Below are 12599 nucleotides of genomic sequence, written 5' to 3'. Positions count from 1 at the left end.
GTCACAGTGTCCCTGATCACCACCATACCAGCCATAGTGTCCCTGATCACCTCCACACCAGTCATATTATCCCTGATCATCACTATACCAGTCCAATTGTCCCTGATTACTGCCACTCCAGTCCTATTGTCCCTAATCACAGCCACATCAGTAGCAGAATCACTACACCAGTGTAAGCCAGCTTCAGCGTTCCTCATTGTCACTAAATCAGTCCCAGTGTCACCCGACCAGTATAATTCAGCAACAGTGTTCCTGATTAATGCCAAACCAGTGCATTGTTGCCTCTACCTGCCAACTGTTATGAATCTGGCCTGTCTATTGACCACATTTTTGCATGTTTCCTGGTCCAATCCTTTGCCTGCTTGATGACCATGTATTTGCCTGTCGCCTGAACTGACCCATCTGCATGCTCAGCTGACTATGTTCCTGTGAGTCACCAGTCTACACCACACCCTGGAACTGCTATAGGTGAAGCTACACTAAGCTATATCCCCTGAGCACTCATATAGAGGTGACCATTACAGTACATTGGTCTTTATACGATTGGTTGATTTGTGTGATACACAAGATATAACGTACAGTATATAATCAGCCCCGTCGGTGAAAAATTCCCACACGTGGTATCGCCATACTCAGAATGAGTAGCAGATTGTGTCTTGGGCTGTAATTTTAAGTACGTCCATGCTGTGTGTGAGAAATATATTCTCAAACTGACGCTTTTGTTAAATGTAGCACCTTCCTAGGTAGGTGCTAGAAGAGAAAAATACCTTGGAGTGTTTGCTTTCCAAAATGGGGTCATTCTAAATGTTGCCACTGTCCTGGTGTTTAAGGGCCTCCAAAAATGTGATAGGTAGTCAGGAAGGTAGATGTGGAATTTATGCTCCTTGAAAGCCCAAATGTGCTCCTTGGATTTTGGGCCTCTTTATGCATCCAGGCTGTAAATAATTCTCACACATGTGGTATCCCAATACTCAGGAGACATAGCAAATGTGTTTTTGTAATTATAAGTATGCCTGTGCTGTGGGATCAGTACATCAGGATTGATCAATTATCCTATAGTTTGAAGACTATAGATTTCACACACAGTACTCTATGTTATACATTGATTTGGGTTATTTTTACCAAAGAGATGTAGCACAATACATTCTGGCCTACATTTATGACGAAAGATTATTTATTTGCAAAACTTATAACAGAAACTGAGAACTTTTTTTTTTTTTTTTAATGTTCTGTAATTTTTATGTTTTTTGGTCAGAGAGGAGAGTCCTGTATAGATCAATAGAAGGTGAGGAGGAGTCTAGGAAGGCTGTAGTGATAATTGTTACTTTCTCTCTTTACACAGGATTAAAAAAAAAGTAAACTATGCAGTCAGCCTATTACCACCCAACAGTCGTCTTCACAAGACATCACCCATCACAGTGCTTCCACCTCACTGCCTGACAACAGAGGTAACCAGTGCCAAGAAGATTCCAGAAGTCATAAACAAGATCATTGAGCTGCTGGCAGGAGAGGTGAGCGGTGGTGGGAATTCTGGGACATTATCCAGTAACAGACAAGGGATGTGTCTGAATGGTGACTGTATCATTGTGTGTGTCAGGTTCCTATAAGGTGTCAGGATGTCACTGTCTATTTCTCCATGGAGGAGTGGGAGTATTTAGAAGGACACAAGGATCTCTACAAGGACGTCATGATGGACAATCAGCCGCCCCTCACATCACCGGGTAAGAGGAGACTTTATTGTAAAGGAGAGAGCAGTACGGAGGCTCCACCTAGATCCCCCATCATCTGATAAACACATAGAAACAATGTATTCAGTCAGTGTGTGTGTTTCCTACAGATGGATCCAGTAATGGGAACCCACCAGAGACATCCCCCCGTCCTCTGTATTCCTGGGATTCCATACAGGAAGATCACAACTATGCACAACCTTATCAGGTAGGTGGAATGGAGCAACTAGAGCACCAGAATAATTTTTTAAGCTATGAAAGGACATTCTTCTATGTAATCTCTTGCTTTTTTCAGAAATCTATCCTATCATCTTTGTGGTTTAGGGTGAAGAACTTAAAGGAATCAAAGTTGAGTTTAAAAAGGAAGAAGAGGAGATGTTGGTGAGGGGAAATGAACAGTCTTTGGAGGATGATGGTCCTCTGTACACCTGGGATTCCATAAAGGAAGATCACAACTATTCACGCCATAATCAGGTAGATGGGCTCAGACATAGAACTCCAAAATAATTCTACAACTTTGAAATTGTTTAACAGTATGTAATCTTTTATTCCTTTTTTTTTTTTTTTTTACAAATGTATTCTATCGTATTTGGGGTTCAGGGTGAAGAACCGAAAGACATCAAAGTTGAGATTAAATGGGAAGAAGAAGAGAGGTTGGTGAGTGGAGATCAGCAGTTTATGGAGGAGGGGGAGATGATTATGAAAGTTAAACTGGAGGAATCTTCTTTACATATGTACACAAGTAAGTAAAAAAACCACCAACGTAGAAACAGTTTACATTTTCATTTTGCTTTTGTGAGTATAAAGTATTTATTTACATTGCTACATAGTTGAGGAAACATATACTGTATGTCTATCAAAGTCACCCAAAAAAAAGGGGATTAGTTTCAGCCGATGGGCAAATAAGACAATCAATTTGTCCGTTAAGCTAACAATAACAGCCAGAGTTTTATGCAAATCCTTTATTGCTGTGAATCCTAGTCTCATCCCTCGTATAAACGATGTATTTACATTGTCTCATCACTTCAGAAAAGGTATATGTCCATCGAATTCACCCAAGGAGGTAAATAAGAAAAAAATATAAATGTTGATCCAGGAGAAGGCAGAATACCCATATAAAGCTTGGCTTGGTATTCTTTCAAGTTAAACCAAATCCTTTCTGATCCCAAATGCCAAGTTAATCAGTTCACTTCCTACAAGAATTACTATTTTACATTTTTGTAATAAGAAACACTCCCTGTCTTTTCTCAGTAATATACTGAGCCCTCGAGGACCAAGCTGCTCCCCATCTGTACAACCCTAAAAAAAACAAAAAAAAACACACCAGTTCCGTATACAGAGGTGAAACTTTTTTTTTTTTCCAAATATGCGCAATTTGTGCTGCCCATATTCAAAATAAAGAGCATCATATCCTTCTGTACAGGAAAGACTGAGAATGCTTAACTGCTAACAGTAAGAACGTCATCAACGTATCTACCCCACTGCCCAATCTATTGTTTATATTGTATACCATATAAAAGAATCATCTCTAGTCCTCATCAAAAGAATTGATATCTCAATATAACATCATGTTCCCAACAAATGAGGAGCAGATACTGTACACCATATGAAAGGTCCATCTCCATTCCTCAATATAACGTCATGTTCCCAACAAATGAGGAGGAGAAACTGTACACCATATGAAAGGTCCATCTCCATTCCTCAATATAACGTCATGTTCCCAACAAATGAGGAGGAGAAACTGTACACCATATGAAAGGTCCATCTCCATTCCTCAATATAACGTCATGTTCCCAACAAATGAGGGGGAGATACTGTACACCATATGAAAGGTCCATCTCCATTCCTCAATATAATGTCATGTTCCCAACAAATGAGGAGGAGATCCTGTACACCATATGAAAGGTCCATCTCCATTCCTCAATATAACGTCATGTTCCCAACAAATGAGGAGGAGAAACTGTACACCATATGAAAGGTCCATCTCCATTCCTCAGTATAACGTCATGTTCCCAACAAATGAGGAGCAGATACTGTACACCATATGAAAGGTCCATCTCCATTCCTCAATATAACGTCATGTTCCCAACAAATGAGGAGGAGAAACTGTACACCATATGAAAGGTCCATCTCCATTCCTCAATATAACGTCATGTTCCCAACAAATGAGGAGGAGAAACTGTACACCATATGAAAGGTCCATCTCCATTCCTCAATATAACGTCATGTTCCCAACAAATGAGGGGGAGATACTGTACACCATATGAAAGGTCCATCTCCATTCCTCAATATAACGTCATGTTCCCAACAAATGAGGAGGAGATACTGTATACCATATGAAAGGTCCTTCTCCATTCCTCAATATAACGTCACGTTCCCAACAAATGAGGAGGAGATACTGTACACCATATGAAAGGTCCATCTCCATTCCTCAATATAACGTCATGTTCCCAACAAATGAGGAGGAGATCCTGTACACCATATGAAAGGTCCATCTCCATTCCTCAATATAACGTCATGTTCCCAACAAATGAGGAGGAGATACTGTACACCATATGAAAGGTCCATCTCCATTCCTCAATATAACGTCATGTTCCCAACAAATGAGGAGGAGATACTGTACACCATATGAAAGGTCCTTCTCCATTCCTCAATATAATGTTATGTTCCCAACAAATGAGGAGGAGATACTGTACACCATATGAAAGGTCCATCTCCATTCCTCAATATAACGTCATGTTCCCAACAAATGAGGAGGAGATACTGTACACCATATGAAAGGTCCTTCTCCATTCCTCAATATAACGTCATGTTCCCAACAAATGAGGAGGAGATACTGTACACCATATGAAAGGTCCTTCTCCATTCCTCAATATAATGTCATGTTCCCAACAAATGAGGAGGAGATACTGTACACCATATGAAAGGTCCATCTCCATTCCTCAATATAACGTCATGTTCCCAACAAATGAGGAGGAGATACTGTACACCATATGAAAGGTCCATCTCCATTCCTCAATATACTCCTCAAAATCTTACTCCAGTGTAATTTGAGTGTATTTTATACTTTATCTGGTTTGTATTTGTATTTTTCTGCTCTAATTGCCCCCACTTCCATGCCAGAACTCTTACTATACACATTTTAGTGCTAGACCAACATATATGACTTCTGAATTCAAAGTTTAGAAAATAAAATTTATTGTGGAATTTCCCAACAAATGAGGAGGAGATACTGTACTCCATATGAAAGGTCCATCTCCATTCCTCAATATAACGTCATGTTTTTAACAAATGAGGTGGAGGAAAGTCCATCTCCTTTCTTAATTTCCAACATGAAAGTGATTCAATAAAACAAAAAATAAACTGTCCACTGCACCAAACACAATGAGAACATTTTTATTAAACTCTGTCTGAGAATTTTGCACACGAGAACAGAAGAGACATAGCACTGTGCACTTTGTGTTTGGAGCTCTGGACACTTTCGCTTGGTTTGTATTCATATTTTTCTCTTCTAATTGCCCCCAAATCCATGCCGGAGCTCTTATAGACTATTTGGTGAAGGACCAACATATATGACTCCTGAATGGAAGGTTATAACATTTAATGGTAAATTGTTTCCCAACAGGTGGACACAATGTCCGGAATACCTCTGAGGAACATCTCATTGTATCTCCAGATTATAAAGCAGAAGATAATAACATTGTACAATATTCTCCAGGAGGAAATCCCGTTACTCCAAATATACATCCCAGACCTTCCCAATTAGGGAGATCAATGGATCCCTCTAATCCTGAGGAATCTTCTGATGGATCACACACCAAGACTATAGGATCTCACACTACAGATACCTCAATAGATCCTTCTATTCCCAAGGAATCTTCTTCAATCCATGAAGGAGTTCCCACAGAAGAGAGTTCATTGTCATGTTCAGTGTGCGGGAAATGTTTCACAGAATACGGAGCACTTTTTAGGCACAAGAAAAGTCACACAATCAAGCAGCATCCATATTCATGTTCAGAGTGCGGGAAATGTTTCATTCAGAAAGGACTCTTTCTTGAACATCAGAGAAGTCATACTGGTGAACGTCCCTATTCGTGTTCAGAGTGCGGGAAACATTTCAATCGTAAAGCAAGTTTTCTTAGACACCAGAAACTTCACACAGGTGTGCGCCCCTATTCATGTTCAGAGTGCGGAAAATCCTTTATTCTGAACAGAGACCTTCGTACACATCAGAAAATTCACACAGCCGAGCGTCCCTATTCATGTTCAGAGTGCGAGAAATGTTTCCTTCATAATGCAAGCCTTCTTGCACATCAGAGAATTCATACAGGTGAGCGTCCCTTTTCATGTTCAGAGTGTGGGAGGGGTTTCACTCAGAAAGGAAACCTTCTTCAACACCAGAAAACTCACAAAAGTGAGCGTCCATATTCATGTTCAGAGTGCGGGAAATGTTACGTTGATAACAGAGACCTTCGTACACATCAGAGGACTCACAGGCGTGTGTTTCCCTATTCATGTTCAGAGTGTGGAAAATGTTTCATTCAGAAAGGAATCCTTCTTGCACATCAGAGAAGTCACACGGGTGAGCGTCCCTATTCGTGTTCTGAGTGTAGGAAATGTTTCGGCCACAAATATTCACTTCTAATGCACCTGAAGATTCACACGGGTGAGCGTCCCTATTCGTGTTCAGAGTGCGGGAAATCTTTCATCAATCAAAGTGGCCTTGTTAGACATCAGACAATTCATACTGGTGAGCGCCCCTATTCGTGTTCCGAGTGCGGGAACTTTTTCAGTCAGAAATCTTCACTTCTAAAGCACCAGAAGATTCACACGGGTGAGCGTCCCTATTCGTGTTCAGAGTGTGGGAAATGTTTCATTCACAACAGAGACTTGCTTAAACATCAGAAAATTCACACTGACGAGCTTCCATATTCATGTTCGGAGTGCGGGAAATGTTTCGCTCAGAAAAGAGCCCTTCTTGAACACCAGAGAAGTCACACGGGTGAGCGTCCCTATTCGTGTTCAGAGTGTGGGAAACGTTTCAATTATAAAGCAAATTTTCTTAGACACCAGAGCCTTCACGCAAATGAGCGTCCTTAGTCATGTACAGAGTGCGGGAAATGCTTTATTCTGAACAGAGACCTTTGTACACATCAGAGAATTCACACGGGTGAACGTCCCTATTCATGTTCAGAGTGCGGGAAACTTTTCAGTGCAAAATTCATCTTGTTATACACCAGCTAATTCACATAGCTGAGCGTCCGTATTTATGTTCAGGGTGCGGGAAATCTTTCAGTGTAAAAGGACACCTTGTTATACACCAAATAATTCACACAAGTTGAAGCGTTCATGTTCAGAGTGCGGGAAATTGTACTTTTGATGTTTCACGGAAGAAGCCGGCTTTTCATTGGTCCATCCAATAATGAATGCATTTATAGTTTTATTTTTTTTCAGTTATATAAGATTTGATGTAGATTCTAGCTTTGTTTATTTATTTGTTAATCATTAATTCAGATTTTCTGAAATAAACAAGAACGCTCCGCACTTTCCAATACTCTCTTCTCAGATCTCTTTAACACCTTTCCCGCACGACCTATAGCACAATGACAGCCGGGCGGGGGTTTCGTTGTTCTGACTGGACACAGAGCGCCGATCGGTGGTCCACCCCGCATCTCCGTTCACAGTAAAGAGCTTATGACGTATGCTCTTTACCATGTGATCAGCTGTGTCCAATCACAGTGCAACCAGGAAGTGCCAGCTATCGGCTTTCCTCTGTTCACACTGACAGTCCGTGAGTAGTGGAGAGCTGGTAAGTGGCTCTCCTGAGTGGGGTCTGTGCTGATAATCAGTATGTGGATTATCCATGCAGTGCCATCAGTGATGCCAATCAGTGCCCATAAAGGCTTCCCATCAGTGCTGTCTATCAGTGCAGTCTATCGGTGCCCATAAGTGTTGCATATTAGTGCCTCCCCATCAGTGGCGATCAGTCCCTCTTCATAAGTGCCGCAAATTAGTTCCTCCTCATCAGTGCCCATTAGTCCCTCATCCATGCCCAGTAGTCCCTCCTTATCAGTGCCAACTCATCAGTGCCCATAAGTGCTGCATATTAGTGCCTCCACATCATTGCCCAACATTGCCTCCTCATCAGTGCAGCCTATCAGTCCCTCTTCATCAGCGCCCATCAGTGCAGCCTATCAATGCCCATAAGTGCTGCATATTAGTGCCGCCTCATCAGTCTCCAACTTTGCCTCCTCATCAGTGCAGCCTATTGGTGCCCATAAGTGCTGCATATTAGTGCCTCCTCATCATTGCCTCATCATCATTGTCGCCTCATCAGTGCCTCCTCATCAGTGCCCATCAGTCCTTCCTAATCAGTGCAGCCTATTAGTGCCCATAAGTATTGTATATTAGTGCCTCCTCTTCAGTGCCCATAAGTGCTGCATATTAGTGCCTCCTCATCAATGTCCAACATTGCCTCCTCAGTGCAGCCTATCGGTGCACATAAATGCTGCATATTAATACATCCTCATCATTGCCTTCTAATCAGCGCCTCCTCATCAGTGCAGCCTATAAGTGCTGCATATTAGTTCCTCCTCATCAGTGCCAACTCATCAGTGCCCATTAGTCCCTCCTTATCAGTGCCAACTCATTAGTGCCTCCTCATCAGTGCCCATAAGTGCTGCATATTAGTGCCTCCACATCAGTGCCTCCTCATCAGTGCAGCCTATCAGTGCCCATAAGTGCCTCCTTATCAGTGCAGCCTATAAGTGCCGCATATTAGTGTCTCCTCATCAGTGCCAACTCAGTGCCCATTAGTGCCTCCACATCATTGCCCAACATTGCTTACTCATCAGTGCAGCCTATCAGTGCCCATAAGTGCTGCATATGAGTGCCTCCTTATCAGTGCCCATAAGTGCTGCGTATTAGTGCCTCCTCATTATTGTCCAACTTTGCCTCATCACCAGTGCCCATCAGTCCCTCCTAATTAGTGCAGCCTATCAGTGCCCATAAGTGCTGCATATCAGTGCAGCCTATCAGTGCCCATAAGTGCTGCATATCAGTGCCCATAAGTGCTGCATATCAGTGCAGCCTATCAGTGCCCATAAGTGCTGCATATCAGTGCCTCCTCATCAGTGCCCACAAGTGCTGCGTATTAGTGCCCCCTCCTCATTGTCCAACTTTGCCTCATCATCAGTGCCCATCAGTCCCTCCTAATCAGTGCAGCCTATCAGTGCCCATAAGTGCTGCATATTACTGCCTCCTCATCAGTGCACATCAGTGAAGGAGAAAAAATAAAAAAAATTTACAACATTTTCTAACAGAAATTAAGAAAAACTTATTTTTTTCAACATTTTCAGTCTGATCTGGCTGTTTCTTCTCCCTGCAAAGCAGGGGGAAATAACAAACGGTGGAGTAAAAGCGGCACACAGTTGACCCCTAGATGTTAACCCCTTCCCAACCAGGGTCATTAGTACAGTGTACAGTATTAACACTGATCACTGTATTAGTATCAGTATAGGTGTCAGTTAGTGTACCTCCCAGCCAGCGTCGCCTATTGGCTGCCACAGTCGCACTATAAGTCACTGATCGCCGCCATTACCAGTATAGCATCTATAGCTGCGTAAATTCCAGTATATATCCCATAGTTTGTAGACGCTATAACTTTCACACAACCCAATTAAGCACTTGCCTACCAGCACTTTTACCCCCTTCCTGCCCAGGCTAATTTTCAGCTTTCAGCCCTGTCATACTTTGAATGACAATTGCGCGGTCATCTGTAGAACCCTGTAGCTTAGGCAGGGAGCTCCTCACAAATGTACTTGACAGTAGTAGTTATCCTGGTTGATTGATAGAGATCCATTGATTTCTCCCCAAGTTTGGTCTTGTTGCACTTTTCTCTTCTACTGCTTGGTGGCCGGGCACTTGGGGGTACTAGACACAAGAAGGGAAACGCAGGGTCAGGTTATGGGTATATGGGGTATCTCAGCCAATGGGCAGGGGTTTTCTTGAATCCCTTGGCCTGCTGGGAGAACATTAATATTCGGGTGAGGTCAGGTGATCTATGTTCTGTGCCACCTGGACAGCTGTCTGGGTGGACGTGTGTCCTCTGCCCTGGGCCCCTAAGCCGGAGATTGGGCCTATCCAGGGGGAATCCGGCTGCCAGGCTGTGTGAGGGCCTATCCAGAAGGAAGAGGGCAGAGCAGGGTTGGGATTGTGGCTTGTAATCCAACCAAACGTGACGGTTCTGCCGGCCGGAGAACCTGTCGTGGTCGGAGGTAGAAGGGAAGCTGTCACCACGAAGGGCACAACCACCTTTACCAGGGACTATGGTGAGTAACTGAAGCAAGTACCGGAGCCGTATTCTCGCCGAACGGGCATGGTGGAATATCGGGAAACATCACGCGGTGATCAAGTCAGGGAGCCAACCAGTGAAGGTGATGCTTGCAGAGCAGCCTTGTGTGCCAAGCCAGGGACCGAGCCGGTCAGCAGGGGTGAAGCTTGAGGAGTATCTGAAGTGCCAAGCTAGGGGACCCAGCAGGGAAGCGGGGGTGACCCTTGAGAGAGATACCACCGTAAAGATTGGAGGACTCAAAGGTCAGTGAATCAGAGGGTCCAGAGAGAGACCGGGAGCTCAGAGTTGAAGAATCAGTTGTAGTGAAGCTGAAGGAACTGTTTGTGTTAGAAGTGTCTGGTTCCCAATGACTTTCACCATCTTTGCACCCACTATGCCTCACAACCCACCACATATCAAAGGAGGTCAGCTATCTTTGCCCTGGACAAGGCCAGAGACCTTGCTACATTTGGCGCCAGACATGGGGCTAAGGCGTTGTCCTTGCAGCAGTCACCCATGGCATCCGGCTTCACCCCCATTGGGATTTTGGCTGGCTCCATGGGAAGGTGGCAAGTAAAATGCACCCTTCTTATAGACTGTGTTGTCGTGCGTACTATACTACTACGATGTGACGATTTGGGGAAGAACCACCAAGACTCGTTGCTCAGGGGAGAGGACCGGCCTGGTCTTTTGACGCTTCCCGCCATCGCTGTGAGGGTTAATACAGGCTCCAAAATGGACTCCATTACAGTTTTGGCGCCGCGGCCCGAAGAAGGCGGGCGCCACAGTTCCCAAAGAACTTTTGCACCAATCCGTTAGCAGGGGGAGGAGTCTCCGCTCTGGAGAGGAGGACGCATTGCTGTTCGAGGTCTCCATCTTGGATCGTCATGCTGAGACCTCATGACCTGAAAGTAAACATGGCGCATCTGGGAGTCTCCGAGGCTGAAGGTTCCTCAACCCATGACGGCTGAATACGACCAACGAGAGACGAAAATCTGACAACAGACCATTGTCTGCCGAAAATTTACTAGCCTGCCATCCAACGTTTGTTGGCGGAAAGTTGGACAATTGTCCGATGGAGCGTACTAACGGCTGGATTTTAGGCCAACAGTCTGTCATCGCACACTGCCGAAAATCCGATCGTGTGGACGAGGCTTCAGACTGGGATGCCATGAAAGTTCATGTGCGTGTAAAGGCAGGCGTCCCAATATTTTTAGTAATATAGTGGATTTTATCACACCAATGATGTGACTTATTCTATCCAACTGACACCAACAATGGGACTTATTTATCCCACTAACACCAAAGATGGGGTTTATTCTATCCCACTGACACCAACAATGACGATTATTTTATTTAACTTACACTAATGATGGAACTTATTCTATCCCACTGACACCAAGAATAGAAATTATTCTATCCCACTGACACCAGCAATTGGACTGTTTTTATCCCACTGATACCAACAATGAGGCTTATTTTATCCCACTGACACCAACAATGAGGTTTATTTTATCCCACTGACACCAACAATGAGGTTTATTTTATCCATTGATGTGGTTTATTTTATTCAGTTGACACCAACAATGGCAATTTGTTTATTGAACGTATTTTATTCCACTGACACCAACTACACCTAACTGCTTAAGTGTTCATAAAAGGAATGTTTAAAACTCAAAAACAAATGTTTGCTTATTTTATCCCACTGACACCAACAATGAGGCTTATTTTATTCCACTGACACCATTGATGTGGTTTATTTTATTCCGTTGACACCAACAATGGCAATTTGTTTATTCTATTAACACCAGCAATTGAACTTATTTTATTCCACTGACACCAACTATGCTGCTTAAGTTTTCATAAAAGGAATGTTTGAAACTCAAAAACAAATGTTTGCTTATAGCGGATAATAAAAAAGGCCTAAAATAACACCACCTAAGACAAAAAAAAATTCTGAAGTATTTTTAGTGCTGAAGAACTTCTGCTTCAAGCTGGGTCGTAATTTATAGATATAAATATAATGTACGCTTTTTTCAAAACAATGTTGTATTTCGTTGTTAATTCATACTTCTATGTATTTTAAAATACAAATTAAAATTAAAATTTTAACATACAACTAAAATTATTTAAACATTTTTTTTTTCATTGTTTTATTTTTTATTTTTTAATCGTATGTCATATCAAGAAACAAAACTGCAGCGCCAACCACGAAGCAGCAAAGTATTAAAAAACATTGGATGCACTTTATATTTTCTCCACAAGGTGGGGGTCTCACTTTTTCTCAGTGGAACGCAAAAACAGGAAGTGATAGATGATACACACAGGAAGTGATGGCTTCTACAAACAGGAAGTGGTGTCGTCTACAGATAGGAAGTGGTGTCATCTACAGACAGGAAGTACCCAGAACGAGGAAAGTATGTAGGAAGTATAGAGCAATATTCCTGCAACTGGCAGCAGAGAAGGTAATAAGAATTGTTTTACATTTACAGCCAGTAACCCTCCCCCCCCCCCCCGTCATGTCCGTCCTCTTCCTCCAT

At 42.9% G+C, this 12599-nt stretch overlaps 2 protein-coding genes across 2 annotated transcripts in view; both read left to right on the top strand.

Annotated features, from left to right (window-relative positions):
- LOC143955186 (uncharacterized) overlaps nucleotides 1-12599 on the top strand; it is a 141960-nt gene that overhangs the window by 122432 nt on the left and 6929 nt on the right. Inside the window, 7 exon segments of the mRNA XM_077465277.1 lie at nucleotides 1343-1511; nucleotides 1580-1721; nucleotides 1838-1935; nucleotides 2052-2201; nucleotides 2328-2469; nucleotides 5353-6945; nucleotides 6948-7064. Of these exon segments, the coding sequence (XP_077321403.1) occupies nucleotides 1343-1511; nucleotides 1580-1721; nucleotides 1838-1935; nucleotides 2052-2201; nucleotides 2328-2469; nucleotides 5353-6945; nucleotides 6948-7064 (2411 nt within the window).
- LOC143956233 (uncharacterized) overlaps nucleotides 9042-12599 on the top strand; it is an 89848-nt gene continuing 86290 nt past the window's right edge. Inside the window, exon 1 of the mRNA XM_077466412.1 lies at nucleotides 9042-12524. The gene's annotated coding sequence lies outside the window, so the exon portion shown is untranslated. The remainder of the gene's footprint in view (nucleotides 12525-12599) is intronic.

The sequence above is a fragment of the Lithobates pipiens genome, unplaced genomic scaffold, assembly GCF_037356315.1.
Source record: "Lithobates pipiens isolate NorthernLeopardFrog02 unplaced genomic scaffold, aLitPip1_a1.2 Scaffold_35, whole genome shotgun sequence".
NCBI lineage: Eukaryota > Metazoa > Chordata > Amphibia > Anura > Ranidae > Lithobates > Lithobates pipiens.
Note: the sequence above shows the minus strand (reverse complement) of the source record. Positions and strands in the feature narration are given on the sequence as shown.